Below are 18,277 nucleotides of genomic sequence, written 5' to 3'. Positions count from 1 at the left end.
AAGCACGTTTTTTTTAAGTGTATCATACTTCATATGATAATTAATCGTCACAGGACACGTTACACTAAAATCACAAAAGAACAAGAAAACAATAACTTTTCTTATGAACTGCTCTCTCCTCCGAAACATCTAATAATCTTCATATAGACAAGGAAATAATTTGTACACACCAACTTTCTGACCTTGTACACCAAGCAGAATCATGATGGTCATCACTGAAGAGACACAACAAATTTTAATATTTGCTTTTTGACTTTTACAGCTAGGAGTAAATGTATCATCGCATCTTTTAACTGGATCACAAAAATGCATTCGGTTACTTTATCTTAAGGTAAAAACAAAAAAAAAATGTCATATGGTCAAGGGGAAATGAGAAAGTACTCACACAGTCTGATGCACAGAGCTCTGACGTCCATGTTGTCTATCTGCAGAGTAAAGACTGCAGAGTAAACTGAAGTGTAACAGCAGCGAGGAGAGGTACCTACTTGCAAATAAATATATTTTAACATTGAATATTTTTAGGACGATGCAATGCAATCATCCAGTGTTACTAAAGAATTTTCCAAAGAAGCTGAGTGGCTTCTGTGTCAAGTCAAGCCTCCCTGTTTCAGTTCACTATCGGTGGGCGGAACATGAAACCATTTCAGACTCTGTTTGGTGCAACTTGTAGGCTGGTTTCCTATGTTCACATTCTCAGTTTTGGTGTAGTATGTGCGTCACTAGGAACTTGTTCTTGTTTTTAATAAGACTGCAAACATTTTTTTGCTATTTGAAGATGTCTCTCTTGTAAAGGTGACACTGAGTGTCAGTGCGATTACTTGTAAAAATAAAGGTTAAATTAGTTGAAAGGAGACTCAAAGTCTCAACTTTGTCCCCTGTTGTTATATTCAGTTTGAACTTCAACAGACCGCCTTGATGCCTGCCTAAAAACATTGATTTGCTAGCATGTTGTAGGCTCATTAGACATTTGAATTAATGAGCAGTTGAACAAGTGTACCTAATGAAGTGACTGACGAGCAAAAAAAGAAAAAAGTAAAAATTAAAAAAATCAAAAGGCTACTAACTCTAAATGACTAGAACTAAAATGACTAGATAAATTGGAATCGGAGAAATGCTTCAGGGTCAAAAAAGTTTGAATGCCTTGGCAATGCTGGGGTTTTGCTGCGGACAAGGTTTAAAAAAAATCTGTGTTACTGATACAACTGTTTTTCTAACTTCCAACATGTTAGCACACTTTTATTTACGGAAGACGATTAGGGCCACTGGAAAAAAACAAGTGGGCACATTTTTTTTTCTGACTTTAATTTCAGAATTCTGAGATTAAAGTCACAATTCTTGTTTGGATCTATGAAGAGGCCAGTAAGTGTATATGTGGTCAGTTTTGGGGCGAGTCCTTTGCACTAAATGTACCATTTGTTCATTGCAGTCCAACTCTGCCACCTGCAGTGCATCATAAAACATTACAACATTCATTTTCTTCAGGCACAAAAAGGTTACCTCTGGCTCGGTTTGACACTGAGTCAGAGGTGCAAAAGTACAGATATTCTGTACTTTTACAAAAAAGTGCAGGCTCTGAAATGTAATATGTTAATGTAATGACATTATATTATTAGTACATGTTCAGATTTATTTCAGTCTAAATTTTAATTCTAATGAAGGCACTCAGCTTGAATCATTTTTTACAGCATAAGTGGAAAAAAAAACAATGTTGGTTTTTTTTTGCTCTATTTTCTGTTGCTTACATTGTAGATGACCTTTACCTCCACAAATAAACAGGGAAATGAGAACAGTCAAAGCTTGACTTGAGATTCTGGTGTGGTAAGACTAACATAGATTGCAGGTTGACAGTTTATACTTTCTTTATACTGGATAGTATAAACTTTGTATGAAGGTGGAATGAATCTAATCATCAGATTAAACTGAAATTCATTAAAACCCTTAACATGAGTAAATGTAATGTCAAAATAACATATCAGTGAAGATAAATAGAGGCTGCTGTGCCCAGTGCTAGTTTTCTGCGATAGTTCAACTCATTCAGAGGGATGCAATCACTTAATTTGCTGATTGGGTTTTATTTCTCCTTTCCTGTCATGTTTTGCTGTGTGGCATACAACATAGTGGCTACTCTTCTGAAGTAAGGAAAGAAGTGTGAAATACTTGTTAGTGATGATGCTAAACTGCTCATAATAGGAGAAAGGGTTATCTTATAAAATGTTATGTTGTAGACTGTGATTAGCCAATAGCTCATTTTGATAAATCCATCATATTTAACTACTGGTCACTAGTGTGTAATATTATTTAAACACAATGCTTTGAGTCATGTAAAGAAAGGAACCATTATTCTTGAATTTGATTTATTTATTTGTCCAGGAGGAGACACAAGTCCCTTTGGTGTTGCATTGGGAAGGGCATCATTCTGGCCTAATAATGTGGAGATGCCTTGTGGCAATTGAGCTTTATTTTTATACTGTAATAGTGCATAATTTAGGTATTCTTTGTGTGGTATCGCAAGAAATTAGTTGGTTATATAAATGTATGAGTATGCATAATAGTTATTATTCATAGATACATAGATCCTAAGTTCCTGTTATTCTTCTGAAAGAAACAGAATGAGTGTGTTGTTACAATGGTAATGCCAGGAGAGGCAGTATAGGTTCTGTGTTACATGAATGTTGTAGAAAGTGGAAGAAGAGTGTGTCCTGTAGGAGGCAGTAAAATAATGGACACTGATGTTCTGTACGTGCACTGAAAGAAGGTTCAGTAAACCAGTTGCAACGATACTCCGGCGTAAGGCTCAGTTATTTTATTTTTATTTTTTTGTGAAGATGCAACATCTTTTTGGCGACGAGGACGTTTAGGGGGAAGGAGTTTAAGGGCGACCGGACTGAAAGAAAAAGTGAAGGAGGCGGCTACAGGTTTGGCTAGCTGTTCAAAGAATGCAAAAGTTTTCGGCTGGAAATAGAAGCCAGTAACCTCGAAGCGGAAATGGCTACAATCGGCACGCTAGTAGCGTTCGATCCAAAGAATCAGACCTGGGATGAGTATACGGAAATACTCGAGCAGTTTTTCGCAGCTAACGGGATCGACGATGCAGAAAAACAAAGAGCGATCTTAATAAGTGTCGTCGGAGCAGCGACGTACAGCTTGATGCGAAACCTTCTCAGCCCGGCCAAGCCCAAAGACAAAACCTTCCAAGAGCTGGTACTTCTGATGAAAAATCACTTTGACCCGAAGCCCAGTGAAATCGTGCAAAGGTATAAGTTTGACTCTCGCTCCCGCAAGCCGAATGAAACCGTCATGGAATACGTAGCGGAGCTGCGTCGCCTGGCACAGGATTGTAACTATGGCAACACGTTACAACAGATGTTGAGAGATAGGATCGTCTGCGGAATTAAGGAAGACCGAATTCAGAGACGTCTCTTGTCAGAAGTAGATCTCACTTTTGACAAGGCTCTGTCAATTGCAGTAGCCATGGAGACTGCAAATAAAAATGCACAGGATCTGCAGACCTTAGGGGCGACAGCAAAATGTTTCAGTCTCAGCAAAGGACAACAGGAGAGTCGTACCTTTACAGGAGAAAGCAAAGAGTGTTATCGTTGCAAAGGAACCAAGCACACAGCAGCAGACTGTAAGTACAAACAAGAAAAATGTCATGCTTGTGGTAAAGTGGGACACATAGCCAGAGCTTGTAGAAGCAAGACTAAACTGAACCAGAAAAAGTATGCATCGTCATATGTAAAGAAAGACAAAAAGCAGAGTTCACGCTACAGTACTCACAATGTGGGCGAGAAATCAGATAACAACAAAACTGACAGCTCTGAAGATGACTCTTTCACGTTGAACTGTGTTAAGTGCAGTCAAGGGCACAAAAGAAAACTGTTCAAGTTAGGGCGTGGCAGTGTGGTACACTTGAGAAAAGTAGACCCCTACACTGTAGATATGCAAATTGATGGGAAAAAGGTGAACTTTGAAATAGACACTGGGTGTTGCCTAACAGTCATGAACGAAGCAACATTCAGAGAAACGGGGAAAGACACCAAGCCCCCCAGCCTGCAGCCCATCAAAATCAAACTGGAAACTTATACAGGGGATCCTGTTAAAGTGATTGGCGCAACACGAGTCAGCGTGAAATACAAGCAGCAGAAAAAACATCTGCCCCTGGTGGTGGTCGAAGGCGACGGCCCCAGCTTGCTAGGTCGAGCTTGGCTCGAGGAAATTAAATTGGACTGGAGTGAAGTGAAAAACAGTCGTAACAACAGAAAGCTGCACCAAGTCAAAACAACAGAAAAAACACTACAGCAAGTGTTAAGTAAACACGAGGATGTATTCAAAGAGGAGTTGGGCACCCTAATAGGTATGAAAGCTGCTATTCATGTGAAAAGTGATGCCACTCCACGCTTCTTCCGTCCACGTTCTGTCCCCTTTGCTATGCGAGCAAAAGTCGACGAGGAAATAGACCGACTTTTGAAAGAAGGAATCATCTCGCCAGTGAAATATGCTGAATGGGCGGCACCAGTAGTGCCACTTCTGAAGCCCACAGGGACAATAAGACTGTGTGGAGATTACAAGCTTACTGTAAATACAGTGGCTTCACTGGAGCAGTATCCAATACCCAGAATGGAGGACCTGTTTGCCACACTATCTGGGGGTAAGCAGTTCTCAAAATTAGACATGAGCCACGCTTACCAGCAAATCCTCTTGGATGACGAATCGAAAAAGTACGTGACAGTAAACACATCTAGGGGGCTGTTCACGTATAACAGATTGCCTTTTGGAGTGGCCTCTGCTCCAGCAATATTCCAGAGGACCATGGAAAGCCTTTTGAAGGGGATACCTCAGGTAGCGGTGTATTTAGATGACATCTTAGTGACTGGAGTGGATGAGGTAAGCCATCTACAGAACCTGGATGAGGTGTTGACCCGGTTGGAGGAGGCTGGGTTGAGGTTAAAGAGGTGCAAGTGTGCTTTCATGCAAGAGAAAGTGGAGTACTTGGGGCACATAGTGGACGCCCAGGGACTCCACCCAGTGGAAAAGAAAGTTAAAGCAATCATGGACGCACCTACCCCCACAAATGTCACTGAACTGAAAGCATACTTAGGTTTGCTAAATTACTACAACAAATTCCTTCCAAACCTGGCAACCCTGTTGGCACCCTTACATGAACTTTTGAGACATGAGGTACGCTGGACATGGCAAAAGAGACAAGAGGAAGCATTCCAGAAATCCAAGAACCTGTTGAACTCAGCAGAGGTGTTAGTTCATTATTCGGCTGACCGTGAGTTGGTTCTCTCATGTGATGCATCCCCATACGGCGTAGGCGCCGTATTGTCGCATAAGATGGAGGATGGAAGCGAGAGACCTTTGGGGTTCATGTCACGCACACTCTCTCCTGCTGAGAAAAAGTATTCTCAGCTTGACAAAGAAGGTTTAGCTGTGATATTTGGCATCAAGAAATTTCATAAATACTTGTATGGCCGAGTTTTCACGATCTACACAGATCATAAACCCCTGATCTCACTGTTCAATGAAAAGAAGCCTATACCTCAGATGGGCTCACCGAGAGTACAAAGATGGGCCGTGACATTGAGTGCTTACGAGTACAACATCAGGTACAAGCCAGGAAAACACCATGAAAACGCGGATGCGCTCAGCCGGTTGCCGGTACCAGACTCAGCACCTGAGCAAGAGATGACTGAGCAGGTTTTAATGATGGATGTATTGGATGACACATTAGTTGACACTGCACAGATCAAACGTTGGACAGCTAAGGATGTAATGTTGTCGCAAGTCCACGAGTACACCTTAAAAGGTTGGCCAGCTCAGACCGATGCCTGTTTAAAGCCATATCGACAGAGAAAGCTGGAACTGAGTGTGAGGGATGGTTGCGTGCTCTGGGGAGCCCGAGTAATTATTCCCACCAAAGGCAGAGACAAAATATTGAAACTCCTGCACCAGACTCATACAGGCATGTCGAAGATGAAAGGCTTGGCAAGGTCTTATGTATGGTGGCCAGGGATGGATGAGAACATTGAAAGAGAAGTGCAGGCATGTGAGGAGTGTCAGAAAAACCATAAGTCACCACCTACTGCACCATTACACCCATGGGAGTGGCCGGAGTCACCATGGTCTAGAATCCATGTGGACTATGCAGGGCCTTTCCTCGGGGAAATGTTTCTGATCATTGTGGATGCTCATTCCAAGTGGATGGACATTTACCCTGTGAAATCCTCTACATCACAGGTGACTATAGAGAAACTGCGCCAGAGTTTCAGTGTGTTTGGACTACCTAAAATGTTAGTTTCAGACAATGGAACATGTTTCACAAGTGCTGAATTTGAGTCATTCATGAAGCAGAATGGAATCGACCATGTGAGATCAGCACCTTTCCACCCTTCTTCAAATGGGCTGGCTGAGAGGGCGGTCCAGACCTTTAAGGAGGGGATGAAGAAAGTCAAAGGTGATACCTTGCAAACCAGACTGTCCCGATTTCTATTCAGTTATCGTATCACACCGCATGCCACTACTGGTTTATCACCAGCAGAGTTGATGATGTCACGGAGACTCAGATCAGTTTTGGACTTGCTCATGCCTGATGTGAAAACAAAAGTGCAGCATAAACAATTGAAACAGAAAGAAAATCATGACACCAAGAAAAGACTGAGAAGTTTCACACCAGGAGACAAGGTCTTCATCAGAAACTACTCCTATGGCCCGAAGTGGATTCCTGCAGTCATTGTGAGAGCATCGGGTCCAGTGTCTTACATTGTTACCCTTGGATCAGGTCAAACTGTGAAGCGGCACGTGGATCAGGTGAGAGCAAGAGTGGCTGACACTGTTCCCAGTACAGCTGACAGGGAGGTGGAGCCATTGCAGGACCAAGAAGCAGTGCCTGAGTGCTGCTTGCCATCAGAGGTGGACACATCACCACAACCTCCGGAATCGGAGTTGCCGTATGCTTCGGAGACTCCGGCTCCCGGAGACTCCTCAATGACACCAGTGTTGCGACGTTCTCAGAGAGAGAGACGTCCACCAGAGACTTTAAAGGACTTTGTTAGATAGAGTGAGATCTTCCAGGAATAGAGCAACAATGCGCTCTGATCTCACAGGAAGGATGTACCTTCCTAGTCAGTTTAAAAAAAAAAAAAAAAAAAGATTGTAAAAAAAAAAAAAAAAATAAAGAACATGGAAACATATGTATGGTTATATGGTTACCTTAATTACTTGTTAAGCGTTCTTTACATAAGCAGTTATTTTGTAAGTCCAGGTAGTTGTTAACTTAAGGGGGGAGGAGATGTGGTATCGCAAGAAATTAGTTGGTTATATAAATGTATGAGTATGCATAATAGTTATTATTCATAGATACATAGATCCTAAGTTCCTGTTATTCTTCTGAAAGAAACAGAATGAGTGTGTTGTTACAATGGTAATGCCAGGAGAGGCAGTATAGGTTCTGTGTTACATGAATGTTGTAGAAAGTGGAAGAAGAGTGTGTCCTGTAGGAGGCAGTAAAATAATGGACACTGATGTTCTGTACGTGCACTGAAAGAAGGTTCAGTAAACCAGTTGCAACGATACTCCGGCGTAAGGCTCAGTTATTTTATTTTTATTTTTTTTGTGAAGATGCAACACTTTGTTTTTTTAATTTTATTGTTTGTTTGTTTGTTTGTTTTTTCAATTTGCGAGAAGTGCTACAATGTCTGCCTTTTGCAACAGGAGTGCTTCTACTTTATCTTTCTATGAGCTGTCACAAATGATTCCTCTGCATGAAACACACATTAATATCACATTTCAGAATTATTCATTTATGTTTTAAAATTTTGAACTCCATAGTTTTCTTTTAATGCAGAAAGTATTCCCACAATCTGATGCAGAGAGCTCTCACCTCCATGATGTCTTGTTGAGTTATAGCACCGTGACTCATTTCTGCTGCTGAAACAACAGTTTATATTCAAAAAAATAGCCTTAGAGTACAGTTCTCTTTCAGAGGGGGAGGAAACAAACAAATCCTGTCTCAGAGAATAAAAAATGATTACAAGATTTCTTTATGTCCACTCTGACTCTGATGTATTAGGGTGAGAGAAGAAACTTCTTGATGCATGCTCAATCATCCAGGTAAGTAAATCTCCAAAAGTTGATTCTGTTCATCTGGACGTAGCGTTTTGTGGGAGAAACGTTTCGTCACTCATCCAAGTGACTTCTTCAGTCTCAGCTGACTGCAGGTTTCCCCAGTCTTATAAACAGTACATTTGAATAATGACTGAAACCAGCCCACTGAAGGAACAATGGGCTGTGAGGTCAGTTCCTTAATCATAATTATGCAAATTCTCATGACCATTGATCAACAACTACTGACCAAAACCCACTGATCAAAGAACATTGATCAATGGCCATGAGTACCATTCACAGAGAGTTGGGGAATGGCTGCAATCACAGCATTGTAAGATGGCGAAAGATGTACCCTTAGGCCCCCTCCTCGATTCAGAGATGTTCTTTCCCTTTTCACGTAAATGGCCTAATTGACTCCGCACTCAAACCAGCGTTCCTCCCTGTCCAGGATGTGTACATCCTCATCATTGAAAGAGTGTCCATTGGCCTGTAGGTGTAAATAGACTGCAGAGTCCTGGCCTGATGAGGTAGCTCTTCTGTGTTGTGCCATCCGCTTCACCGGTTGTCCTTCTCTCCTGGAACGGCTGGAGCTTTCTTTAGGTGTCTTTCCAGCTTTGACAAAAGTCCAGCTGGGATAACCACATTTGCTCAGGGCCTTCTTGATGTGCTGTTCTTCTGCCTCCCTGGCCACTGTCTCTGTGGGGATGGTGTTCGCTCTGTGTTGTAGCGTCCTGATGATACCCAGTCTGTGCTCCAGTGGATGATGAGAGTCAAACCTTAAATACTGATCCATATGCATAGGTTTACGGTACACGTCAGCTTTTAGATGTCCCCCATTACTGATGGAAATCTCACAGTCTAAGAAGGCTAACCTGCCACTTTTCATATCCTCCCTGGTGAATTTGATCTGTCGGTCCACCGAGTTAACGTGGTCCGTGAAATGTGGTACGTCCTGAGATTTGATTTTCACCCAGGTGTCATCCACATACGTGAACCAATGACTTGGTGGTGTTCCAGGGTAGGATAGCAAAGCCCTCTTTTCCACTTCTTTCATGTACAAATTGGCCACGATGGGTGAAACTGGGGAACCCATGGCACACCCATGTTTCTGCCTGTAGAACTGACCCTGAAAGTAGACTGAAACTGACTGAAAGTAGCTGTAGATAATGTTACATCTGTGAAATGATTATGAGTAATTTCAGTTAAATATACGTAAAATGTTTGTACAAGCACTATTTGCTTTTTAAGATGATATGTTTTATACAAACAAAGTCACAGGTCACATGTGTGTCCACAAATGGCACTGCAGTCTTCTATAGAGAAGGATAGTGTGGGTACTTTATCAGAGTTATAGTACATTTTTACAGCCATGGCATTTAAACATTTTCTAAGATCCCCATTTCTTAAAACTGTGAAAACGTACTTCAAAACACTTCGTAATGAATTCATGATCCAGCAAAGGATGAGTCCATTGTGTCCATTTCTTATCCAACAAGTAACTATTAAGTGAATTATGTCACAGAGAAAGTAAATTCTGCTGAAATAATTCATATTCACTGTAATCTACTCTGTAGAGCCTAAGCCACACTTAAAGTCAGTTAAAGTCATGCTCAATATCAAACTTGGCAGTTATATTTCACTGATGACCACAAACTCAGTACGCCTGTTTTGGAAAAATCTAATGTTACACTTTGACATTAGCGGTTGACAACAGTGGGTGTCATTGAAAGCTGAAGCAGCTCTTTTACTGTAACAACATTCATACATGTGTAAAAAACAGAAAGATCAAACGCTTTGGTTAAAGTTCAACTTCTAAATAACAGTCAGGTGTCTTTGCTTGTGTTCAAACTTTATACATGTGTATAACACCGTGGGAATGGCAAGCAGCTGCATCAGATGTATCTGACTGAATAAAGAAAAACTACAACATGTTTATAGACATGTAGACCAAACCTGTCTGATAGTGCACAGCTTTTTAATTACAAAAAAAATATCTGATAAGCTTGGGTTGGTTCTTTGTTTTTGCTCTCACTCAGATGTGATTATGTCTTTAGTCAGCTCTCTCTCTCTGCAACCTGTAAGACACACAAACGAAGAGTAGAAGAAAAAATGTAAAGTACAGCAGTTAAAAAAAAATTCTAAGAATGTCATCAAAGAATCAAAGATTTATTCTACATACATTTGGGTGTGAGTGAAATGTATGACAAACTATACATATTCCATTGCCATTTAATAGTATGTAACTGTCTATATTGCCAATCCCAAATTTACTAATTACTATTATCTGACTGCAGCACATGAAGCATAATTTCCCTACTTACTGAATTGTCGAATAGCAGGGATCCTCTGCTGTGTGTTGGCAGCGACCTGCTGAGGGCAACTCTCTGCTGGTTCCTGCTTCTGCTTTGACAACAGGTGGAATTAAATCAATTGGTAGCTAAAACATTTTACATAAAAAAACAATTTTTTGTCTTAGATTACAAATTACTTGCTGTTTCAGATTTCTTAATGCTAATGTTAAAATGTTTTTTAATTACATGGCTTTCAGTTAGTCTTATCTTGTGGTTGAGTGTCACAGAGGCCTAAGCTGTAGGAAATTGGTCTAGAGGGTGATGCATCTTCATCTTGTGATGGAGAGGGACAGTGAGAGTGAGGGGAATAATAACCACAGCAATGTTAGTCATGATGATCACTATCTGTTATTCAATGTATTCATTAGACTTGATTTTGAATTTTAGGAAAATAGGACATTCAAGATTAGAAACAAAATCGATGACATTCCTACATGTGCCCAGGAATCTGCCTGACAGACTCATTTTCCATCTAATAATAATAACATTATTAATAATTTTGTGACTGTCCGAATTAGTTATGTGTGGTTTAGTTTGAGAGTATAAATGATGTCTAAGAAACCAGAAAGGCTTAAATGAGAAAACAATAGTAAATCATCATTTTAGCTCTTGCATATGCTTCTACAAAGATAGAGGGAAAGACTGGGCCATGAACACTGATGAATTTAATGAAGGTGCATCTAATCACCAATCGGAAAGACAAGACAGATAAACATGCTTAACATGGCAAACATGATACAGACTAAACACAAATACTCAGTCTAATTTAGGATCAAAACTCCATATTCCCAGAACTACTTGAACTGTTAATAACAGAGTTGTATGAGAGTATAACAACATATAAATGAAATAAAATAAATAAATATGACTTGGACAGAAGGTGCTGCAAAAATGTTTAAAGTTGGCTTCCATTACACAATAAATCCATTTGCAGTGATGTCATTTGATGTCTGTAAAATTCTGCCCCCTGCAGTTTATTATCCAGCAGTACTGCATTTTATTTATTTGTTTATTTATTGTCACAACTGGCATTTTTCTTTATTATTTCAAGTATATAAACTGCAAACAGACCTTAAAAACCACACAAAACAGGAGAAATACACATTTCAATAAAGAAAAAGTTACCACAGAATCTACGAATGGAGAAATAACAATGCTGTGGTTGGGTTGTAGTGAAAGAAGCCGTCTGTGTCCACTGTATTCGACCATCTTTGAACAGAGGCAGTTTACGACACCAACTGTCTGCCATCTGTAATCCAGTTTTGAGATGCCTTCACAGACACCTTGACCGCCACTTTTGGACTCAGGAAATCACATGATAGGGTGGGGATAGGTTTCACAGCGGGTTCACCCGAAACCTTGGCTGATTGTGACCTACACCCTTTTTCACAACTTAGTTCATGTGATTAGATAGAGGACCAACAGGGGGTCCATGTCCCTCTTGGGGGACACAAACATAGGGCTTAAATCTCCAGACCCTTTTCTTTCCAAGCTCCTTGACCTGGATGACTGAGAATCTTTACACATGATGCAATAAGCAATGGTAATGTAATTATGACAGTCAGGCTCTGAGTGTCTGTGTGACTGGCTGCAGAAATTACAGAATCTAATACCACAGTAAGACTGGCTGTATGTAAAAAATGTTTTGGTTTTTTGGGGTCCCCCCCAAAGAAGCAGAATCAGTCAGAGGACTCTGTCAATAAACAAAAGACACCACTTAAGATTTCTAGTCAGATGTGATAAAATTAATTGGGCCAGAATACTCTCTCTTAGAGGTTTAAATTTAAACAGGACAATGAAATCACATATAATTGAAATTTTGCCACACGCACAGGTTTTACTTAGTATAGTGTCAGTGCCAGTAGCCCTTGATGACAGAGAAAGTTCAGTCTTTAACTCATCTGGGTTAGGTAGACCCTCAGGCTGGCATTCAGGGCTTTACCATATACAGTATCTTTATTTGTATTATTTTGGCACATACATGGTGGAATTACAATGGATGTTTTTTTTAACATGAACAACACAAATTTCAGTAATGTCTAAATTTCAAGAGTTGATTTAATTTGACAGAAGGGTAATGTTAAACCTTTGCATATTTATATTTTTTACACTCCATATTCCAATCCGTAATGAAATATTAGGAAGCTTTTGTGACTTCATTAGAAGACTTCTGTTCTGTTCCCTTCCCTGGTTTGTGGATTAAAAAAAAAAAACGAGTGAGTACATGAAGGCTCATTTTAATCCTTATACTGATATTTGGCCTGATATAATTCTAAATATTCAATTAGAAAAGAGCTCCACCTCTCAGCATCTTAAACATATCATCATCTCACTTCTCAAGACACTCAGTCTGACCTAAAAAAAATGGCTTGTTTTCTTTGACTCTACTGAACAGTTTCTGCTGCAGCATGAAACAAGCCACCAGTTATTCAGTGTGTGCATTACACCACACATAGAGACATTTTCAGTAACCTTTGCAGGTGTATTTCACTGCTTACCACAAATTTGGTTCAGCTGTTTTGGAAAACAAAGCAATGCAACACATTTACATTAGTGGTTGACCACAGTGAGTACCTGCTGTTTAGAAGAAATGAGCTGCAGCAGCTTTTTTTCTTTTGAACAACATTCATGCACAAGCAAAAAGAGCAGAAGCAACAAGTGGTTTAATTTAACAAATATCTACATAACAGACAACATTTGTTAGCATGTGAACTTTATTGGTACCTATAGTTTTTTATAGTTTAATTATATACATAGCAGACAATGTACAGCTTGTTCAATTGTAATAACAATGTGTGATAAATGTCTTCACTTTCACTCAGATGTGATTTTGTCTTCATTCTGCTCCTTTTCTGAGACCTGTTCGATTTATAAGAAGTACAGAACAAAAATGTATTTATTTTCTTTAAAGGATAGAAAAAATACTATTGTTGGTATTACACACCAAAATTAACTTCACAGGGCATCTTCATAACAAACATGAATTTTTTGCCATGAACAATACGTTTTATTAAAATTGCTAGTATTTAATGTTTTATACACATCACATATTACATATTATCTGAATGTAATGGATTAGGAATGATTAATCACAGTTAATCTCACCTTTGAGTTTAGTGTCACCCGGGCGTAAGGTGTAGTAAATGGCTCTGGAATATAAAATGTCATCATCTAATGGAGAGATACAGCCGGAGTGAGAGGAGTTTTATCTTAATGACATAAATATCAGCTGCTCTAAACAGTTTCTTGATTTTTACCCTGCATTTTGTTAGCATAGCTAGTCAAGCTTTAGTGTTTGTGTTCCTTTTCCTGATATCATTTCTAATTAATGTGTAGAACCCATCATATTTAAATACTGAACATATGGAATCATTAAACTCACCTTTGAGTTTAGTCTCACCCGGGCGTAAGGTGTAGTAAATGGCTCTGGAATATAACATGTCATCATCTAATGGAGAGATACAGCCAGAGTGAGAGGACCGACAACCACAGTAACATCAGTGATGACGAACACTATTTGCTATTCACTGTATTCAATAGATCTAATTTGAAATCTTGGGAAAATCTGACAATCAGAAGAAAATAATGTCACTGTTACATCAGAACATTGTTTTTCTGCAGTTTCATCTTAATGACATAAATATCAGCTGATCTAAACAGTGTCTTGACTTTTATTATATATTTCATTAACATAGCTAGTCAAGCTTTGCGTTGCTTTTTTAGCATCACAGATTTGAGGAATAAAAATTATATTTTAGACAATTTGTGTATTTTTCCCAATACTGAAATTTTCAAAGGTTTTAAATATTTTTCTGAGTCTCTCAGGCTTTTAAAGAGTTTCATTCAAAAACTAGAGTGAATGTTTCATTCTAAATAGTGTGTACACAATGAACAAACAAAAAACCAAAAACAAGACAAAAAAGGAGACCGTTTCGTCTTTTGTTTTCATTTGTTTGAAATGTTTATTATTAATTATTAATTATTTATATATGAATGTATAGATTATAATTGTATTTATTACTCTGGTATTATTACTAAAAATAAAAAAAGATGCCTGATTAAATGTCCTTCCTCTTACTTATAATATACACTGTGGGGTTTTTTTCCAAATGTAATAACAATTAATAGACACAACATTTGTGTTCAAACACAGTTTGATTCTCGGCTGAGCCTGAATTATGTTCTTTTGTTGACAGACAAAAGCATCTCCTTTATAAAGAAATGCAAATATTAATTGTGATTTCTCAACATTAAGCATGTAATAAATGTAACACATTTTTCAGCTAACAATATTTATGGTGCAATGATTCCAGATCACTTTTGGTTTAACAAAGCATGATGTGAGCGTGCAAAAAGCAAAAGCAATTAACACAAGGTTTCATGGCTTTTAATATACAAATTATCACAACGCAGGGACTCCAGCAACACTTGTCAGGGTCATTACCCTGATGAAAGCCACAAACTTAGACGGGTTGGTCAGTTGATTAAGTTGTTCCTCTTTAATTTTAAGTGTTGCTGGAGTCCCTGCATTGTGAGTTTTTCATCCTCTCCATGCACCTTGGAAGTAGGTGAAGTTGTGCCAGAAATTTTTGCTGTAATGTACATAATATTACCTTTACTTCTGTACAAGCAATCGTTGACAAAGTACATTCCGAGCAACAGCAACAGAGCATCCAATAAAGTAAAGACAAGGATCCACGGTGCTTCCTCTGAAGGGAAAAGGCCCGCCTCTTTGAAACAGTGTGGAATAAATGTTCAATGTTAAAAAATTTAAAAGAGAAAAGGAAGATAAAATACCTGAAGATTACACAAGGTTTTAAAAAATATGGAATATTTTGCGCACTTGATTAACTTACTTATGTCAGCCATTACCACAAAAAAGTATTTTACTACTAAAACCTCTGGATTGTATTTGATTGATGAAAGACATAAAATGCTAATTAAAATACAAAAAATTGAATTAAATGGAAAATGAAGTTTAAATAAGCAGGAACATAGCCGGTACTCACCAACTCTCTGACCCTGAACACCCAGCAGAATCATAGTGGTCATCACTGAAGAGATAAAAGTGTTGCCGATTTTTAGGGGAACTAATAAAACATTTTGTTACATATCATAACTTGACCACTAGGCTATGGGCTACTTTGGTTTAAAGTAAAACAAATTAAATCATCACATGTGCATTAAAGGTATGTGACGAAGAGGACATTTCATAACCGTTCCATAAAAACGCAGTCCTTTCTCCTTGACACATTTTTAACAGAATGAAAAAGCTTTTATTTATTGCATATTATATTTACCTATTTTATTTATTATTACATATGATATGTATATATATTATTTATGTGTATTTATCTTATTTGTTTACACATATACATTTTTTTTTCAAATGTGGAAATTGAGAAATTACTCACACAGTCTGATGCCGAGAGCCCTGACATCCATGTTGTTTTGCTGCAAACTCAAGACTGAGGTGTTACGGCAGTGAGCACGGGTGTCTTCCTGCTGCTCAAACTGTTTTAATATCAAATATTTTTAAAACTTCATGCAATGCAACAAAGTAGTTTAATGAAAGTATTTTCCATTGAGACCGATTTGCTCTTGTGACAAGTCGAGCCTCAGTGATAGTGAAGTTCACAATCAGTGGGTGGAACAAGTAACCACTTCTGGTTCATGTTTCCCATGCTCGCATTGTTACTTTGATGTTCATCACTAGCTTGTAATGACTTAACTGATGTTACAGTAATATTGTTACTGAAAATCAAAACAAACTTAAATCTTGTTCATACTTTACAGTCTGTAAACTATACAGACTATAAACTCTGTACCAATTTCTTATTTAATAAGATATTTCAACACATGAATAAACAAATAATAAAAATGAACACAGTTTTTTCGTTTGCACAAGAGAAACGTTAAGGAAGCATATGAAAGCCATCAATAGTTACAATCTTCAAAACCATTTTGTGGTAATCTGTTCAATATATGATGAGATATTTCGCATATTTCACACACTTTGCCAGATGTCTTAAAGCACTTAGATTTAATTAGAAACTAAGAATCTTCTGATTTTGCTGAAATAACATCTATAAAATATTGAACATTGTGCTTGGTCTCACCATTTCACAAAATGCTGATCTACTGGATTTGAACCAAAATTGGACAATAATGGATTTGAAAAATGTGTTGTTGTTTTCTTGGCACACTTTGGGCCCCTTAGTACCAACTAAGCATCATTTAAATGCCACAACCGACCCAAGTATTCTTGCTGACCATGTCTTTCCCGTTATGCACACAGTTCATCCATGCTCCAGCCCAATTTTACTCTTTAGGTGTGTGTGTGTGTGTGTATGTGTGTATGTGTGTGTGGGGGGTGGGGGATGTGTGTATCATGACCGCTTCTGTTAATGACAGTGCGGGGAATGAGTGGGAGGGTGGGGTGGGCTGCTTTTAACCATGTAAAGCACTTTGTGCTACAGTTTGTATGAAAAGTGCTTTATAAATAAAGATTGATTGATTGATTGATTGCTGCTTGCAGTACGATAATGTCTATGTCACAAAGTTAAAATCATCTCAAACGGATTTACAGACTTTACTCTCGAGCCCGCCACAGTAATCAGATCCATCTAATATAGCACCTTTGGGAGATTTCCATGATTGATCTTCAGCTGAAAAATCTGCATCAACTGTGCCATGCTATCATGTCAATGTGGACCAAAATCTCTGGGGAATGTTTTCAGCATGTTGTTGAAACTATATCATGAAGAACAAGAATATTCAGAAAGCACAACTACCCCCAAGGGCTAGGGCTTTACTAAAACGTTGATATTTTGTGACGTTTCCTTTACAACATGTTGAAGTCAACTTGTATTTATTACAATATAATGACATCAGTCAGTTATGGAATCACTGTAATATCTTAGGGCAGTGTGTTAAAAACAAAATGTTGCACAGCTCTTTTCATGCCCTTTCATATGATATATCACGAGGTCAACGTTGACCTCGGGCACAAAACATGAAGTTTAACCCTCAGCCAAGTGAGGTACTGATGCCTCCGAAGGACTGGTATAGAAAACAAAATTTTAAAATGTATATATATATTTTTACTGATTTTCACATTTTTGTGTGACCTTTACCTAATTTTCACAAAACTAAATCAGCTCAAAGTGTTATATTTATCTGCCATCACAGAAAATTGGAAAATGATATAATGTGGAAGCTGGGCCGATAACAAACAGACAGCCAGATAAACAAATATAACTGATTACATATCTCCTCCCTTCAGGGGGAGAATTAAGGCAATACTGAAAGCAAAAGGGGTCCAACCTGGTACCAAATAAATTAGTAAAGTGATGAGTGTATACATGAAAGTAATGTTTATCATGTGATCATTGTGGTCTCATGATGAGCTCATTTGTTTGAGCCTCTGGATATTCAAACTTTTCAACTAAATTTAGCCATATACCCAAGCAACCACACTTTCACATTCTGATACCAAATTTGAACCATGCTTGAAGTTAACATCATTTAGGATATTTCACTCTGTTTATATCCTTACATGCATTGAATGATTGGCTGATAAGATGTTTCCATTGGGTTTTTAAGAGACTTTCCACACTTTGACCTTTGACCTATGTGAGTATGAAATGTTTTAATCATAATAATCATTATTATTGTGAACTTTGTGTGAAGACTATCATTAATATTTATTCCATAATCTTTAGTTAATGTAGAGATTAAAATACAGTCATCAGCTCCAGTTTTTGATACAATAGCAGTGATGAAAACATTTGTTATGGTGATGCATGATCTAGTATATT

At 38.3% G+C, this 18,277-nt stretch overlaps 1 protein-coding gene across 1 annotated transcript; it reads left to right on the top strand.

Annotated features, from left to right (window-relative positions):
• Positions 1–2,983: 2,983 nt before the first annotated feature.
• Positions 2,984–7,059, top strand: LOC109198414 (uncharacterized protein K02A2.6-like). Its single transcript, XM_019353850.1, has one exon. The coding sequence runs from the start codon at positions 2,986–2,988 to the stop codon at positions 7,057–7,059; it is 4,074 nt and encodes a 1,357-aa protein (XP_019209395.1). The 5' UTR covers positions 2,984–2,985.
• Positions 7,060–18,277: the final 11,218 nt, after the last annotated feature.

Source organism: Oreochromis niloticus, linkage group LG3 (assembly GCF_001858045.2).
Source record: "Oreochromis niloticus isolate F11D_XX linkage group LG3, O_niloticus_UMD_NMBU, whole genome shotgun sequence".
Lineage (NCBI taxonomy): Eukaryota > Metazoa > Chordata > Actinopteri > Cichliformes > Cichlidae > Oreochromis > Oreochromis niloticus.
This window is presented reverse-complemented; position numbering and strand designations above follow the sequence as displayed.

Bases quoted from the DNA above. Each gene is read 5' to 3' on its own strand.
- LOC109198414 (XM_019353850.1), top strand. From the start codon at position 2,986: ATGGCTACAATCGGCACGCTAGTAGCGTTCGATCCAAAGAATCAGACC.